Raw genomic sequence first — 19426 nt, forward strand, 5'->3', positions numbered from 1 at the left:
CGTGCATGCATCTGAACCGAGGGCGAAATGAACAACGCCAAAATCAACTCAGTGGAAGCACGAACGCGCCGAGAACGATCGAACGAACGGCGACAGCTGTCTTTTATGGTAACGACAAGGCGTCGACACATCGGGAACACGCATCAAATCGCGGAAAAATTAGCGCACGCGCGCGCGCGCACGGGGACCCCGCCCGCCGCCGGGCTCGGCAACACCACCCGCGGCCGCGCTCATCGGCGCACGTTGACACCGCGGTTGCACCTGGGACGCTCGCGCATCGCCCATTCGCTCGACCGCCTGCCGACGCCCGCACCCCACCGCCCCGCGTGCACAAATAGCCGAGCCGTCCGCATCCGCATCCGCATCGGCAGACAAATCCCCCGCGCATCCACCCGTCCGCCGAGCCGATGCACCACGCATCCTACAATCGCGGCGCCCCTAAAGCGCCCGCTCGTTCACACCACGCACCGCACCTGATCCCGGGCCCCCGTTTCGCACGCCGTAGATGATTTCCTCCCGTCCCGTGCGCTCACGCGGGGAATTATATATATATTCAAATATTTTAAGATTAGAAGTCAGTTTGAAAAATAAAGAGATCTATCTTACTATCGACGGTTAAACGGATAAGATTTTGTGAGCTCTAGCTCACAACGAATTTAATAACCAGAAAAATAAAGGTCTTATCCGTTTAATAGGTGAGAACTTGATCTCACCTATTGAATGGGCAATACATTCATCTCGCCTGTACAACGGGTAACATATTTGTATCACACACATATCGGGCGACATATTCAATTTAATTTAATTACAAAAATATATGTATAATTAATTTTTTTAATATAGATTTTGTATTCGATAAATTGAAAAATATTGCATATTAATTCGGCGAAAAATGATAGCTGTGCATACAGTTGTCCAAACGATTCATTCTATCCACAAAAGAAGGGTGTGTGACACCACTGTTGGCGTGGAAGTGGTCACTTTCGGACTCTCAGCAAGAGGCCAGGTCTCCGAAGGCTGCGGACCCTTTCGGGCCACCCCTTCGATGCACGTGCGGCCTTTCGAAGCCTAAAGACGCAACCGGTCTTTGGAGATAATATTAGGGAAGAAAGGACATCCCCTGCAGCCGACCTAACACGAGATGATGGGCGATTAATGCCGGTGTAAGTGGTGCTTATCCTGACACCCCAGTGCGATGAAAGTCATCCTGACACCCCCGGCAGAGCAGCACCGGGCCACAATTGGGTACCACGGTAGATATTTATCTTGTATGTAAGGTAAAAAGTAGTTATCCAGGATAATACACAGTAATTTGGACAGATCCTAGATATTTGTACATCATGATAACTTATACACTAAGCTACATACCACCCTATTAAAAGGGGGTCGTGGTCATCTGGGCAGGGATGGGTCATAAGGAGAACGCTCAATACAATACAAAGGGCAACACACAAGACACATAGGTGCACAAACACAAAGTCACGTTGTGATACTTCTCCTAGACCAATCCATTTTTCTACTATCAATACATTCGTGGTGTTCTTTTCTCTCAAACTTTACCTCCAAGCTTGAGTCTTCTCCTTAAAAAAAACTCTCGCCGTACTTGCTATGGCAAGACGGTCTCTTTCTCCAATAGCGCGCCGTCGGTGGGGAGTCAAACACAGAAATGCTAAAGAGAGGTAGGAATTCACCAAAAAAATCACCAAAGCGCTAGATCTAGTCGCCATATCCACCGTTGCAACAATATGCGCGGCTGTCTCAGCCATGCACCCTCCGGCCCCACTACCGTGTGGGATGGCGTTCCTTCGACCTTGACCAACCTAGAACCTTGGGTCGGTACGGAAACTCCAGACGGCGTGGAGGCCTTCCAGCCTCTGCATGGCGAAGACCTCGCCGCAAACAAGCAGGCCGCTTTCCAGTGGTTCTTGGCGATCGAACCCAGGGGTGTTCCCGTTTGTGCTTGGTCCCAAAGTATCTCCTGCGACAGCACCCGAGATGCCCCGAGCGAGCCAACACCTTCGGAGAGTCTGTCCATCCAGCGTCCTCCTTGGGCCCCTTAGGCGAAAGAGGGTTCCGAGGAGGAACAGGGCTCCAAAGTGCGCAGACCACGCCAGCGCCCCCGACGCAGCCCTCGTGACATCAACCGCATGCAGGGAACCCCAAGTCCACCTCGTCCATGGAGGCGTAGTCGGAGCCACTCCGGCTCCGAAAGCTGGTTCACCGGAGGACCTCGACGGTCTCCCCAAAGGGAAGGAGGCCCTAGGAAAACCTTGGGCTCCAGGGCACCCGGCCCCCGGTAGCGACCTCAACGTCAACCACAAGCTCTGGTACCCCCGGAGGCATACGGGTGCATCCTGCACGGACCGAGGCACGGCACAACACCGACGACTGCCAAACCCTCACGACCTTCCGGGAGGAATACCTTGAAAGGCAAGCAGAATATCTAGCTGCAGAGGGAACTGACGAAGGACGACACAGGGGGAAGCTTAGGGCAAGCTCCCGGGCAAATCCCTGGCCCTCTGACCCTGCTCCGTCACCACCAACTCTACCACTTACGGTGCAATATCCCAGTGACGAGGACTAAATCGGAGAACGTTGTCGCCAAGCTCCAAACGGATTACCTCCAGAGCCGAGCAGCAGCTAAGGGCCGAGGGTGTCGAGGACCACCTCTCACGACTAGCCTTCGGCTTCTCCTCCGACACGCCATCGCCAAGCTCTGGACGAATTACCTCTGGAGCCGGGCAACGGCCAAGGGCCAAGTGGGTCGAGGACCATCTCTCCCGACTAGCCTTCGGTTTTGCCTCTGACACGCCGTCGCCAGGCTCCGGATGGATTACCTACGGAGCAGGGCAATGGCTAAGGGCCAAGGGGGGCGAGGACCACCTCTCCCGGCCTAGCCATAGGCTTCATGGTCTTCAAGACTCATAATAGATGCCTTATTCCGGCAAAGGTACGCCCACTATTACTTATTGATAGTTTACCTAGTTGGTCTATCTTTCATACAGTAAAATCAAAACATGTTCGAGGCCTCTAACCTTACTGCTAGAAGTTTTTACAACAGATAGTCACTAGGTAGAAATGGTGAATCTAGATTTTGTCCCTGTTTGACATTAAGTAGTAGAACTTAAGTTACATCTTTATTTGGCATGAGTTATGAGTAGTCGTCTGACCTAGCTATGTCTTATACTGCAATTAGCTGCTTATTGCCAACAGTAAACTTCAAAACTTAACTAGTACATAACCATGCACATGCCTATACTCCTGCAGACGTAACATGCCTAGGTCACCTAGAAGGCAAGACTGAATAGGTGTCCTAGAAGGTATTATGTAGCCTCGGCAGTGTAGTTGCCACGTATCAATGGACTTCTTTGATAGACAGTGTTGCGGCGCCACCTGAAGGACTTCTTCGGGAGGCGTGACAAACTCACGTATCACGGAAGCAGCATGCTTAGGTCACCTGGAAGGCAAGAATGTGTAGGTTTCCTAGAAGGTATCGTGTAGTCTCGGTAGATAGTGAGGCCCACACTCCTGTAGTTGTGCCACATGCCTTGGTCACCCAAAAGGCAGATTTTGCCAAGGTGTTCCTGGAAGGCATTGCATAGCCTCGGTAGTGGCAAAGCCATGCCCCGAGGGATATCCTTGGAGGCGGAGATGCGGTGCTCTAAGGAATACTGTCGCAAGAAATTCTCGTTGCACGATATGCCTACACACCGCGGGCACAACAAGCCTAGGTCACTGCAAAGGCATCAAGCCTAGGTTTTCTGGAAGGTGTTGCATATCCTCGATAGTGTGTAGATGCCGGTTACCAAGGGACTTCCTTGGTAATATAGTTGCGGCGCCCCCGAAGAATTTCTTTGGGAGGCGTGACACGTCCACACACCTGTAAGCATTGCTTGCCTAAACCTAAGGTCATCTAAAAGATTTCCCGGAGGGTAGTCTATGCCTTGGTAGGCAGTGGAGCCCACACACCTGCAGCAGCGTAGCATGGCTAGTTCACCTAAAAGGCAAATTATGCCAAGGTGTCCTATAAGGCATTGCATAGCCTCGGCAGTGTGGATGCCGCATATCAAGGGATGACCTTGATGTGAGGATGCGGTGTTCTGAGGAATGCTATCACAAGGAATCCTTGTTGCACGACATGCTTATACACCGCGAGCGCAGCATGCCTAGGTCACCGCAAAGGCATCAAGCGTAGGTTTCCTGTAAGGTATTGCATAGCTTCGGTCATATAAATATCATGCGTCGGGGCACACCCCTGATGGACAGTGTTGCGGTGCACCCGGGGTGTTTTCTCGGGAGCACGACAAGCTTACACACCGCGAGCATAGTATACCTAGGTCACCTAGAAGGCAAGACTATCTAGGTTTCCTGAAAGGTATTGCGTAGCCCCGATAGTGTGTAAGGCCTTCAGCATTAATACATGCTGAAGGGGATACAAAACCTCTGACAAAAACGAAGAGTCCTACAAAACCTCTGGCAAAAACGGAGTCCCACAAAACCTCCGAAAAAAACGGAGAGTCCTACCAAAACTCCAACAAAAACGGAGAGTTCTACAAAACCTCCGGCAAAAACAGAGAGTCCCACAAAACCTCCAGCAAAAACAGAGAGTCTTACAAAACCTCTGACAAAAATGAAGAGTCTTACAAAACCTCTAGGAAAAAAGGAGAGTCTTACAAAGCTTCCGGCAAAAACGGAGAGTCCCACAAAACTTTCGGTAAAAACGGAGAGTCTTACAAAACCTCAAAAAAAAAACGCAGAGTCCTACAAAATCTCTAGCAAAAACGAAGAGTCTTACAAAGCTTCTGACAGAAACAAAGCGACCTGCAAAAACCTCCGATAAAGATGGAGAGACTTATAAAAACCTCTGACAAACACGAAAAGTCCTACAAAATCTCTGGCAAAAATGGAGAGTCTTACAAAACCTTCACCAAAACCGAGAGACTTTCGAAACCTCCACAATACAGAGAGTCTTGCAAAACCTCCACCAAAATGGAGAGACTCCCAAAACCTCCGCAAGATGGAGTCTTACAAAACCTCTACAGGATAGAGAGCCTTACAAAAGCCTCCGCAGGATGGAGAGCCTTGCAAAAACCTCCATAAGGCGGAGAGTCTTTAAAAATCAATGCAAGTGGGGATGTCTTCCAAAAACCTCTGCCAAACAGAGAGGTTCTAAAAAACCTATCGAACAAATCCCTTAGCATCTTGAAGGTAAACGTCTCCGCACCGGAGGGGTGCAAAACCCACTAGCCCCCAAGAGACACAACCAACAGACCAAAGGGGCATAAATACCCCTCCCCATTGGAAGAGGTATGGCCCACGTGACTCAAACACATATGGTAAAAGATAAAGTCATTACCCTACAGTCTCATCTAAGACACGATTCATACGTCATTTATGAAGATCATGCTAATATTAAGTAAAAATCCACTCTGCGTGGCACGAGAAATAGTATGGAATCCCTAACTATTTATTGCAGAGGCAGCAGCTTCCGGCATGCTGTCGCCATGCCCCGGATAGATTACCTCCAGAGCCGGGCAGCGGTTAAGGGCCGAGGTGGTCGAGGACCACCTCTCTCGTGTAGCCACATCTCCCGTCTAGCCTTCGGCTTCGCCTCTGACATGTCGTCACCAGGCTCCGTATGGATTACCTCCGGAGCCGGATAACGGCCAAAGGACGAGGTGGTCCTTGACCACCTCTCCCATCTAGCCTTCGGCTTTGCCTCCGACGCGCCGCCGCCAGGCTCCGAACGGATTACATCTGGAGCAAGGCAACAGCTAAGGGCCGAGGGGGTCGAGGACCACCTCTCCCGTCTAGCCTTCGGCTTCGCCTCCGACACGCGTCACCAGGCTTCGGACGGATTACCTCTGGAGCCGGGCAACAGCCAAAGGTCGAGGTGGTCGAGGACCACCTATCCCGTCTAGCCTTCAATTTCTCCTCCGATGCGCCGGCGCTAGTCTCTGGACGAATTATCTCTGGAGCCAGGTAGCGGCTAAGGGCCGAGGAGGTCGAGAACCACCTCTCTCATCTAGCCTTCTGATATTATTATGACATAACAAAAAGAATCATGTTAAACTACATCTACAATGCAAAATTCATTATAAGCGTAACCCAACATGTAATCTATACTGCAACAATATATTCCTAGTTCGCTACATCAAACACATCTAAATCTTACATCTATCATATCAATTATGACTACACTATGTCTAAATCCTACATCTAATACCTAACATATGTCTAAATCCTATATCTAATTACTAAAATATACGTATAAATATGATCTAACTGCTGAACTATATCTAACTCTAATTCTAAAATTAAATCTACATTTTAACCTACGTCTAGTGGCTATCTTACCAGGTTTGTAAAACAAAACCTAAACCTAACATCTAACATATGTCAAACCTAGCACTAGTTGTTATCCTACCGGGTTTGTTAAAATAAAGGTAAAAAATTACTTTTTTTTTCAGCAGAGCTTCGTCACACAAATCTCCCTCCCCTCCCCTCCCCTCTCCTCTCTTCTTCTCTTCTTTCGGCTGAATGAGAATGAAATAAGATGCTGATGTCGATAGGATTGATTGCGTTGGGCTAAATACTAAAAAAAATATTGCTGCTGAATGAACGAGACCTTTTTAGGTGGATCCACGTGATGTTGTAGCTACGAAGATCTCACCCTAAATGGAAGGGATCAAATTATTATCTCCTAAACGAACGAGATCTTCGTCTGTTTGGTAATTAAATTTGGTAGAAATTAGGACCATAAAACCTTACTCCTTTAACGAGAGACTTTGTACTTGAAAATATATATATAAAAAAATCGCGCACTTGAGAGCGGGAGGGGTGAGGCCCATAGCGGCGCCGTAAAGTCTGACCGCGCGCAGCAAGGCTGACAGCTAGGTCCGGGGCGTCCCGACTCCTGCGGTGCACGTACGTGACGGGACAACCCGTGCGGTCAGGGTCCCAGGGCCGGGCCGCGCGCTTTGTATTGTACTGTACGTACCGGCCGGCGCCACCACTACGCTAGCCATCGTAGCTCCTGGTGTGACGCGACGCCAGCTAGCTATATTGCCCTTCCCTTCTTGTCCTCTCGCGCGCCGGGAAGCGGACGGCCGGCCACCGTGACCTGTGTGGAGCCGTACGTGACCGCCCCCAGCTTCGTACGTGGCCCGCGCGCGCTCCGTTCTTAAAGTGGGTTCCTTGTTTTGGTTGCCTTCGACGAGATCTTCTCGTATCGTTTCTCTGAATTTTGCACTCTGCATAAGTAACCAGTAATGGTGCGTTTCTTTAGGGTTGTATCAACAAAAAAATTCTCTAAATGCATCGGATGTTTTTCTTTTAAAAAAAAGGTGCATTGAGGATTTGAACGTTGGGGAAAGTATGTACGTATAGCTAGGGCTCGAAACGAGTCGAACCCGGCTCGGCTCGTAAAAGCTCGATGAAATGTTGGCTCGGCTTGGTTTGCAAACTGAGCTAAAATACTGGCTCAGCTCGGCTCGTTTGCTGGCTCGAGCTAGCTCGTGAGGGCTCACGAGCTCGCCAAGCGACAACGGTCTGCATGGCACGGGCTCCCTTCGGCGCTGGCTCCCTCCACATCCTCCTCCACGTCAAGTGCACCTTGGGCGATTGCAACGTCGGTGAGGTCCACATCCCTCTCTCCGATCTCCTCTCCGGTGAGGTCACCCAATCGACCGCCTACGCTCCCATCTCCATCCCGGTCGCGTACACGCAGCCTCCACCTGTCGCCTATGGGTGGAGCTCGACACCGAAGACACGGAAGATCCATGCTCAACTCAACGGAGACGCTGGAGACACGAAAGATCCATTCTCAACAGGTGTGTGGCTGGATTTGATAGGGAGAGCGACGAAATCTGGTAGGAGAAGCCCCGTGCATCCTTCCCCTTCGGCTCTCGTGGCTTGGGTGGGGTGGATCGATGCTCAACTCAATGGATTTGGACGGCAGAACAGAAGATTTGCTTAGCGACCGGTGGATTGTGGAGCTCGACGCCGGAGTCGAGGAAGATGAGCTCAGTTCCGTGCTTTCTGGCGATTATGAGGGGAGCATGCGGCAGAGAAAGGCCACGCGGGGGGTGCCCAGCTCTAGGGCTCAGAAGCGCGGGAGCAGGTGCGACCATGCGGATAGATCTTAAGGGTCACGGCAGGGCCCTTGGAGTTGGCAATGGCGACCGCGCCGGTGCCCAGCGACAGCGTCGCCATCGCCCGCCCGCACGGGAGGGAGAAGATGAGGCGAGGCTGAGGGTGGAGTGTCATTTCCCGTGGGGAGTAATCGAGTAGGGATAGGAGAGGAAGAAGAGCATATGTTTGTTTGGGCTCGCAAGCTAGCTTGGTTCGACTCAGTTTAGACAACGAGCCAGTAATATGTCTTAGACTCAGCTCGTTGAGACAATGAACCAAATTAAACCGAGCCAAACTCCACGAGTCCGAGCTAGCCCGTAAGTTTAGAGATTTTTATCCAGCTCTACATATAGCTAGTTTGGCACCAGTACCTAAAGCGCACGTGATGCTGTGCGTGATTACGGTACGTCCATGCTCCAACTAGTATGCAGTTACGTGTGTGTCTGATCCTTCAAAATTCAAAGTAAGAGGTACTCGTATTGCACGTGTGTAAGAAAAGAAATAGTTCTGATGTACTATACAAAGCCATTTAAACGTAACAAAATATCCTGGCTGGAGCCTAGCTAGGAGACCCACCCACGATTAAGTTTTACCGGATAGTTTGATAATTAGTGAGAGTTACATCGAAGTATTTTTTAAGAAAAGAAGAGGAGACTCAATTCATCAAATAATCCGATGTTAAGAAGGATGAATGCACCGGAGTATTATTACCAGAGAAAGATATAGCCACTGAAGATCGAAGGTTCAACCCATCGGATGGTCCGGTGAAAAATGGAATGAACACCGGATAATGAACAGTGCAAAGAGGCAGAACGAATTTCAACGTAACGAATGATCCGGTGATAAAAGTTATGCATACCGGAGCATTATTTCTAGAGAGGGTCGTATTGGCTTGGTTGGTTGAAGTCAACTCACCAGATAGTCTGGTGATGAAGTGATGTGCACCGAATGCATACACCGGAGCAATTTACACAGAGAATAAGGAAAGGCTCGGATGGCTCGGGATAACTCACCGAGTAGTCCGGTGATGGAGATGAAGTATACATCATAGTGTCCGGTGTTCACAGATGTTTGAGTGGGGTTCTAATAGCTAGTTTGTGAGAGTGTACTCACCAGATAATCTGGTGTTAACACTACTATTCTCACCGGATCATTCGGTGTTAACAGCTTTTCAGAGCCGTTGGGTTAACGGCTAATGAGCGGATTTGAGGCTATAAATACCCCTTCACTTAGTCATTTGAAGGTGTGGTATACTGCTGAGTCCAGAGAAGTTTATTTACACTTGAGAAGACATCAAAGCCATCAAAGTGCTTAAAGTGATTATCCAAGGTGATTAAGTACAAAATTAGTGAGTATTTTGTACTTATAGGCCTAGAGAGAGTGTTGCTAGATGATTGCTGCCTAGAGAGTGAATCAATGAGTGATCCAACCTTGTATCAAGTGGTACATTGTCACCTTGGAGTCTTCTGACTCGCCAGCAACCTTGTTGACTCTCCGATTTGGTGTGAAACGGTGATAAGGCGATTGTGCGAGGACGCGGAGACCCTTGCCTTGGTGGCTCAAACTTTAAAGTAATTACGGCGGCAAGATACTGAAAGAGAGGTTAGTGGTGAGATCTTGTCTTGGTGGCTTGGTGGCTCATCCAGGTGGAGGTATTGTCTTTGTGACTTGGTGGCTTAAGAGCCGTGACCGGATGCCGATCAGAAGCATATTCTTTGTATAGCTCCAACGTGGACTAGAAGTGACATTCATGCCATCGATACTAAAAGAAAAAAAATCCTTGTGCCGAGTTTGCTATCTCTACCTTATTTACGTTTCCTCATTTACATTCTTTCAATTTGCCTTCTTAGATAGGTTGCAAGCGCTTTGATCGGTAGAGTAAACACACTGGATAAACTTAGAGCACATTTAGATAGAAATTGATATAGTTTATCTTATGTTGTTTTTGAGCAGAAATGGTTCTCAGTGTCCGAATTCACCCTCTCTTAAGACATCACTGATCCCTTTAATAGGTATCAGAGCTAGGGCTCACATCTAGCTCTACAATTTGTGTTAGAGATTTACACCTTTCACAAGATTTTGTCAATTCAAGTGGTATTTGAGCCTTAGTCTCATTGTGATCAGTTAGGCTTTACCGTCTAGTGAGTTGTGACGTTCAGGGTTAGGATGGATTCCTATAGTGCTTCACTTTTCGATGGTACAAACTTCCTCGGTTGAAAATTCTAATGACTTGTTATTTGCAAGCCTGATGGTTGAATGTTTGTAGAGTCACCGAGGAAGGGATGAGACTTCGCATCATCAACAAGGAGAGGCATTAGATGCATTGGCCAAGAGTGTCCTTTTATCATCTATATGTGTTGATACATTTAATTGTGTTTATTCTCTAACAAATACACATGATATTTGGACTAGTCTTATTGAAATACATGAAGGCACAAATGATGTGCGCAATGAGAAATATCATGTGCTTGTTACTAAGCTCAATGACATCAAGCAACTACCCGATGAAAGTGCTAATAATATATATTCTTGTTTGAACATTCTTATTAACGATATCAATGGGTTAGGTTTGACGCCAATTGAAGATGATCAAGTGGTGAGAAGAATACTTCAAGCTTTTTTTTCGGAAGTAAAAGTTGATAGTCTCCATCATCTACAACAACAATGACATCAAGAAGATGACTCCAAGTCAAATGCTCGGTAAGATCACCGCCTATGAGATGACAATAAACATAGGGTGAAAGCTTCTTCCTCATCCGACACCAAGAACCTTATTCTCATAAGCAAGCAAGCTCAAGCGAAGATGATAGTGATCGAGATGAAGAGAACTATGAATAGGATGATCAAAGCACATCAAGTGATGAAGAAATTGATTCTAAGATGGCCAAGCTCTTCTCAAAATTAGAGAAGAACATGAAAATGATCAATGTCAAGGTTGATCATTCTATCTCCATTGAAGATTTGATCAACACAATTGATCACATCAAGAAGGAGAAGAAGACCAAGATCAAGAAAAGGGAGATAAGGAGAAGAGCCAAGGCGTTCACAAGCATAGGGAGATGGGTAAGCGATGATGAAGAGTCAAGCTCAAGTGATAAAAGCTTCACCATCCTCCCCTCTAAAAAAGCTCTTCCTCAAAGTCGTCATCACACAAGTCATCATCTCTCAAGTCATCTTACAAGTGCCTTGGCCAAAGGTATGGATAGCGATGTAAGTGATGATGAATTCGATAAAGATTCTCCTTTCTATGATGAACTCCTTTATTTGATCAATGAGCAACAAAGGGCCCTTAAGAAATAATTTAAAAAGCTTAAAAAATTCAATGCACTTAATGATATTTCCTTCCTATGATGAACTCCTTTATTTGATCAATGAACAATAAAGTGCCCTTAAGAAACAATTTAAAGAGCTTAAAAAATTCAATGCACTTAATGACATTCATGCTACATTTGTTTTTAATTATGAACAATTATTGTGCAAATTCAATTCACTAAATAAGGAGCATGAAGAGCTTAAAGGTAAATTTGAGTGCATTGAATCTCAAACTAATGTCCATTTGAAGTAATCTACCTCTCTATTTAATTTCAATTCTAAGGTAGATGCTTCCATTTCTTGTAATAATTTAATCAATTTATCTAGCTCACCCATTTGTAATGAGGAATGCATTGAGAATGTTTTTATAGAAATATCTAATGATCTCATTGCACAAGAGAATGGTGAGCTTAAACAGAAAGTGAAAAAGCTAAAGAAGGACTTTACGAGTTTAAAAAGCAAAGTACATGTCCAACCTCATCAAGATAATTATGCTTTCATGGTAAAAAAGTTTACGGAGGGGTCCACCATGACATGCTTCAAATGCAACCAAGAAGGGCACAAGTCCTTCCAATACAAACAAGTGAAGAAGGAGACTAATGAGAATAAAAAGATGATGAACCTCTTTAATAAGACCTCCAACCTCTACACCAATTCTAACTATAAGATCAAGACCAAGAGCAACCACTACAAGCTCAAGAAGAAAGATAATGACAAGGTGGTTGCATACATGGTTGGAAAAAAAAGACCAAAGGTGGAACCAACCCATTTAGGTGCACAAGGAAGTCATCACCAATATGGAGGGGTCCCAATCGATTTGAGTTTCAAAGAAGACTTGAAGCCCAAAGCGGCTATGGTGATTTGGAGGCTTGTCTTACAAAATGAAGTGAAGATTAAAACAAAGAAGCCAAATATACAAGATAGGCGCATTGATGAATATCATGATCATCACATACCTAAATCCCCATCAAAAGAAAAAAGAGGTAAGTATAGCTAGACTTATGTTCATGCATTTTGTTGTTTAGCTTCTAGCTTATTTGCCTCGTCTAGGATTACATATGCTTATTTCAATCTATTGCACTGCCTAGTGTAGGTTATTATATGGTATGTTGCTTGTGTTTATCTCTAACTCAGGAGCAATCTACATGGTTTATTAATTGTAGGTTCATTTCATGGCACTAGTTTTTACATTTGGTATCTTTTATGTTCTATGATCCAATTTGTAGGATAAATCCCTATTGTTATCAATAACAAGTGCATATATATCTTATAAGTGTTTAACGCTATGTATACACACATATAGGGGAGTTTAGACTATATTATGTGAGTTTCATAAATTATGATCCATATGCTTTCATAGCATATAATTGGTACCATTCATTTGTAGTAATATCCATATAATTGGTATCCTTTTATTGAATCATGATTTGTGAAGCTCTCTCCCATGTGTTATAATATTTTTTTTCTTGAGTTCAACATGTGTTTATAGCCTTTTTTGGGAGATTGTTGATAAAGGGGGAGAAGTTTGACGACCAAAGCAAGATGAAAGTAAGTTGAACAATGCGTGGAGATTGTAGAAAGAAGCAAAGATATCTAGAAATACCAAAGTTGATAAAGGGGGAGAAGAAAAGATGCTAGACGCCTAGATTGATAAAAGAAAAGCTCTTGCATAGATCGTTTAAGGGAGATAGTGGCAATGGAAAAAGGGAGAGCCATAATAATGGGGGACTAGTGGTAAGAACATGCATACAAGAAATATGGTAAGATTTTATACTTGCTTATGATCTTTACATTTGATATCATTTATTATTTGCCACTTGCTTTGGTTGTGTTGTAATTAATCACCAAAAATGGAGAGATTGTAGCAAAAAATAGTCCTATTGGACCATGATTATAATTTTGGTGATTAATAATAACATAGTCAATTGGACTAACATGTTTGTCAAGAATATATGTTAGCATGTCTCATGGATGCAATATATGAAGAAGCCATCACACCTGGGACAAAGTTGGACTGAATTGGAGAAGTCCAAGGAAGATTTGCCTCACCGAATGGTTCGGTGCTCTGCGTATTTAAACTCACCAAAGTATATTTATCAACTAGGAGAGAAGCCTGAAGACCTCACCGGAAGGTCTGGTGTTTGAGTAGAGTGCACACCGGAGCAATTCTTCCAGAGAAGGTGCTATGTTGTGCTGAAGAATGAAGGTTAAGCCTCACCGGATAGTTTGGTAATCAGTGAGATTTGCACCGAAGCATGTTCAGAGAAAAGAAGAGAAGGCTCAACTCACCAGATGGTCTGGTGTTGAGAAGGATGAATACACTAGAGAATTATTACCATAGAATGATGCAGCCGCTGAAGATCGAAGGTTCAACCCATCGGATGGTCCGGTGTGAATGGAATGAACACCGGACAATACATCGGATAATGAACAATGCAAAAAGGCAGAACGAAGATCAACACAACGGATGGTCCGGTGATGAAGGTTGTGCACACCGGAACATTATTTTCAGAGAGGGTTGCAGTGCCTCGGTTGGCTGAAATCAACTCACCAGATAGTCCAGCGATAAAGTGATGTGCATCGGATGCATACACTGGAGCAATTTACATAGAGAAGAAGGAAATGCTCGGATGACTTAGGATAAATCACCGGATAGTCCGGTGATGAAGATGAAGTATATATCAAAGTGTCCGATGTTCACAGATGTTTGAGCGGGGTTCCAACAACTAGTTTGTAATAGTGTACCCACCGGATGATCCGGTGTTAGTATTACTATTCTCACCGAATCATCCGGTGTTAACAGCTTATCATAGCAGTTGGGTTAATGGCTAGTGAGCGGGTTTGAGGCTATAAATACACCTCCACTCAGTCATTTGAAGGTGTGGCGTACTGCTGGAGTCCAGATAAGTTCATATACACCTGAGAAGACATCCAAGCCACCAAAGTGCTTAAAGTGATTATCTAAGGTGATTAAGCATAAGATTAGTGAGTATTTTGTGCTTATAGGCCTAGAGAGAGTGTTGCTAGGTGATAACTGCCTAGAGAGTGGATCAAGGAGTGATCCAACCTTATACCAAGTAGTAAGCTGTCACCTTGGAGTCTTGGTGACTCACCGGCAAGCTTGTTGACCCTTTGACTTGGTGCGGAGCAGCGATAAGCCGATTATGCAGGAACGCAGAGACCGTTGCCTTGGTGGCTCAAGCTCCGAAGTGATCCGGCAGCAAGAAACTGAAAGAGAGGCTAGTGGTGAGACCTTGCCTTGGTGGCTTAGTGGCTCATCCGGGTAGAGATCTTGTCTTTATGACTTGGTAGCTTAAGAGCCGTGACCGGGTGCCGATTAGGAGCCTATCTTTTGTGGAGCTCCAACGTAGACTAGGGATAGCATTCATACTATCGATAGCACGGGAAAAAAAATCCTTATGCCGAGTTTGCTCTCTCTACCTTATTTATATTTCGCATTTACATTATTGTAATTTACCTTCTTAGATAGGTTGCAAACGCTTTAATCTGTAGAGTATACATACTAGATAAATCTAGATCAAATTTAGATAGAAATTGATATATATTTATCTTATGTTGTTTTGGAGCAGAAATAATTCTAAATGTTATAATTCACCCCTCTTATGACATCACCGATCCCTTTAGTAGACTAATCTCTCGTAACAACGCACCTAAAGTGGTGCACCCTTGCAAAAACTGAGATATCCGCTTCTTCTGGAACAAAGCTAAGGATTTTCACAACCAGCTTCTCTTTTTTATCAAAGGTGCGCCTATTTGGTTCCTTTCAGACCTCCCAAGAAATTAGTATAGCCATCGATGTATGATTTTTCGGGAGGAAAGGATACAGTTTGTTAGAAACGCGATACTATTATGTGGAATTCATAGGATGAACTTTAAAAAAAAATTAATGGCCAAAATTTAGTCCATAGTTCCTGGTTGTTGAAAATGGGGGATTGGGGCTAGCTAGCTCGCCGCTGGCAGCACGACGTCATGTGCGGATTCGGGCCAACGGGCCGACATCTTCGAGCCAGGTAGCTGGGTTGTTGGTGGAGGTTGGACTGGTCAGGTGGTTGACGGTGAAAGGGCGACGATCCGCTGGTTTTGGTCAGTAGCAGATGCCCACCTGCTAAACGCTAATAAATCCAATAATCTAGTCAACATATACTTGCCACAAATGGGAAATTCTAGCTACGGTAGCAGGAACTGACTTTGACGATAATCAAGCCCTCTAAACGTTTGATACTACATCACGTCCGATTTTACTTGCCATTTAGAACTTACATTGATACAGTCTAGAATGCACGCGCATATAATCGTTCTTTTTTCGTGAGTGCACGTTATCAAAATCTAACAAAATAATAATGGCGCAAAAGTACTTTGAGATTCATATTGTTGAATGGGCTTCGAGATTCATGCACTCTTGTGAGGTATAAATCAGTGGGAGAGGTCTTCACTTAATCAGGAATCCCAAATCATTTTTGGCACTCTAAGTCAACATTTATTTTGCACCAGACTTAGTATAACTGTATAAGCAGGTTAATTAAGTGCCAAAAGTCGAATCAAAGACTAATCAGCACGCATGTAGATATATTCTCTAGTTCATTTGTACACTGTAGCTATTATTCGTTCGAAAATGACCAATTGGACGGTCGGCAACCAGTAACAGTCATTCAACGCCTAACTGCAGTACACATGGAGCCTCAAAGAACTTAGTACGGGGGGGCTACAGTTAACTGTAAAAAACGTTTACGCTGACACCGGTCTTAAGTATTAGTACATCTCAGATGATCACATGCAAAAGATAATCTTAAGCACGCTGATTTCATAAGTTCATTAATAGTACGTCATTCGCATTAAGAATTGACGGGCTGTATTATATATTGATCGTGATCACCAGATCCCCGCACCCACAAAATTTATATATTCCGTTCCAGAAAGTCGTATCTGGCGCTTATCCTTGCACACTTTTGCACCAGGAAAAAAATAAATAACAAGGGAGCCGAGACCCGTTGAAAGCTCAAACCCTCCTCCTCACTTCCACGCCTCTCCTTCCTTTCCACACTTAGCTTCCCACTGCCCATGTCTTCTGGAGGAGGAGGAGGGGGCGGAAGCGGAGATCATCATGGCCATGGCCTCTACCACCACGGCCACGGCCACCTCGCCCGCGCCGATGGCATCGAGTACGTGTTCAACAACAACGACATGGAAAGCTTCTTCTTCAATCAGCCAGCGGCGGCGAGCGTCGGTGGAGGTATCAGAACAGGCGCCGACGAGCTCATGCCACCGTATTCCAGCATCACAGACTACCTGCAGGGGTTCCTGGACCCCTCCGGGCTAGCTCGGTACCTCGACGTGCCGTGCCCGGCGGAGGATGCGCCGGTCAAGAACGAGCTTTCTGTTGATGTGAGCCACGACAGTCATGGCACCAGCGGCGCTGCCGGAGATGCTGCTGCGCTGCTCGCACCGAACTCGTCGGTGTCTCTCTCGTCCAGCGACCGGGAGGGAGATGGCCATCCTCGACGACGGTGCAAGAAGAGTGCCAGGGCGAAGACGGAGGAGGAGGTGGCGGCGGAGGAGGATGAGAAAGATCAGGAAGATGGGGAGAATTCCATGAAAGCGTATGTTATCAATAATTTGATGCTACTGATCCGTGTGTTCGTCTTGACTTCTTGATTGATTTATTCTAAAGTGCATTTATATTCTTCAGGAGCGCTGCTTCTTCGTGGTGCATGTTAGATCTAGTCCTATACTGCTTAATGAACATATTTTTCCTTAGATTTATTTCTCTACTTCATGGTGTGAACATTAGGGTTTGCTGCGATTACTTCTTTAGGGTTCTTATTCATCACGAATCTAGATCCGGCTAGCTCCAGATTACGTACTAGCTACCTGCCCCCTTTCCTCTTCGTTATCATTTCTTTCCGTTTCCTTTTCCGTTTCCATTATGACTTTCTAGATCATTCAATTAAATAGGCGATGTTGAGATCTTCCTTGTATTTAATCAATTGCTGCGTGCGTGCTGCAGCTACAATTTTTTGACTAACCAGTTTTATCTCTGAAGAAGTGAAGATTGAATCAAAGATATATTTTCTCCCTTTATAGAAAAGATTCAAGGATTATATATGATATATCCCAAAAGCATCTAAAGCTACTACAGATCTAGAATATCTTCTGAAAAAAAAACCTAATCTTGTATATTGACATGCTCGATCCCAATAGCCTTTCTAGATAATCTAGCTAACTCCGTACTTGCCACTATGAATTAATCTACAGCACTTGGTAGACTCATTGGGGCTAATCAGCTGTGACATGAAATAGCTAGTCCCATCAAGCTCTAGCTTCTAACGTTTCAGATCAAATCACTGGATACGCGGTGTCTGATGTGTTCATAATTGACCTTGTAATTAACTACAGGAATAAACCCAAGAAGAAAGCTGAGCAGAGGCAGCGGCAGCCCCGCGTCGCCTTCCTCACCAAGAGTGAAGTCGATCACCTTGAGGACGGTTACCGGTGGCGCAAATACGGCCAGAAGGCGGTCAAGAACAGCCCTTATCCAAGGTTTTTATACTTTCACAGTTTCACTGGTTCTTGGATACCATTGCATGCACGCTATCACATATATACAAGCAATTAAAGATGATGGCGCTCAATATACAATGCAGGAGCTACTATCGGTGCACGACGCCGAAGTGCGGCGTGAAGAAGCGCGTGGAGCGGTCGTACCAGGACCCGTCGACGGTGATCACGACGTACGAGGGGCAGCACACGCACCACAGCCCCGCCACCCTGCGCGCCGGCGGCGCGCACCTCTTCATGCACAACGCGCACGCGCCGCCGCCGCACCTCATGCCGTCGGCCGGCTTCCGCCAGGACCTGATGAGCATGATGCACTTCATCCCCATGGGCGCTAACCCTAACATGTACCTGCCAAATATGCCTCCTCCTCCAATGGCGCCAACACCTCCGGCTCCTCCTCTTCAGCAGCACCACTTCACTGACTACGCTCTCCTGCAAGACCTTTTCCCTTCCACAATGCCCAACAACCCATGACTAACTGCTACATACAATTAGCTAGACTAGACCTACACGATCGATGCTTTTGAAATACTCGAGTTGCGCCGGCCGGCCAAATGTGATCACCTGACCCGGTACTTGAGCTTGGTCTTCCATGGTGAAAGTATTGGTATTATATTCAATTAATCTGCTGCAAGCTTTCATCTTAAACTTATGCTTGCATTTCTCCCTCTTCTATTTGTCAACTTCCGCCGCGAGATTGGAGTACTTTATGACTATAACTAGAACGGCAACTTAATTTATGTAAACCTCTAGACTTCTTGTACATGTACTAGTACTAGTGTATATCATGTGTACCTCATTGACTCATTTGTGAGAAAGAGGATTTCATTTTCCCTATTTCCCGTGTGAAATTAAAGAAGATGCCATCTCCACTTCTGCTAGCTTGTTCCTAGCATGCTTAAATTAAAGAGTTTGGATTTCTTTGGTGTTGATTTATTTAACTTAAATGATTTCTGAAGATGCTATCATTTTTTAGAAACAGTAGTTCAACTAGTAGATGTATGCATACACTTACATCATCATATGCGTACGCTCATATAACGTCTACTAAAAATTAGATATGCGGAACTTAAAGATTAACATGTAAACTTGAGATTTGATCCTAATGAGTAGAAAGTACAACTACCTTCACTAACCATCAAGCAAAGGCTTGGTTCTCGATCAGCTACGAGCTATCATTGTGGCGATTTGGTTCATTTCGGTGGCAGAAGTACAACAGAGATGAGAATTACGTAATTTGATGGGCGTGTCGATTGGTCCCCGGCCATGTGATATTTATCACTGCTAGCTGTTAATTAACTTTCTCGTATAGTAGGCTGTGATTTTAATTTGATTTCTTTGGTACCGGCATACTACTATGTTATTGAGATGAGAATAAGCATTGATGGTGTCCGGTCTCAATTTT

At 45.4% G+C, this 19426-nt stretch overlaps 1 protein-coding gene across 1 annotated transcript; it reads left to right on the top strand.

Moving 5' to 3' along the window:
• The first annotated feature begins 16364 nt into the window (after positions 1-16364).
• Positions 16365-18902, top strand: LOC133908244 (WRKY transcription factor 71-like). Its single transcript, XM_062350247.1, has 3 exons — positions 16365-17063; positions 17860-18003; positions 18108-18902. Exons 1-3 carry the CDS (start codon positions 16525-16527, stop codon positions 18493-18495), a joined length of 1071 nt encoding a protein of 356 aa, XP_062206231.1. The 5' UTR covers positions 16365-16524; the 3' UTR covers positions 18496-18902.
• The last annotated feature ends 524 nt before the right edge of the window (positions 18903-19426 follow it).

Source organism: Phragmites australis, chromosome 2 (assembly GCF_958298935.1).
Source record: "Phragmites australis chromosome 2, lpPhrAust1.1, whole genome shotgun sequence".
In the NCBI taxonomy this organism is placed as follows: domain Eukaryota; kingdom Viridiplantae; phylum Streptophyta; class Magnoliopsida; order Poales; family Poaceae; genus Phragmites; species Phragmites australis.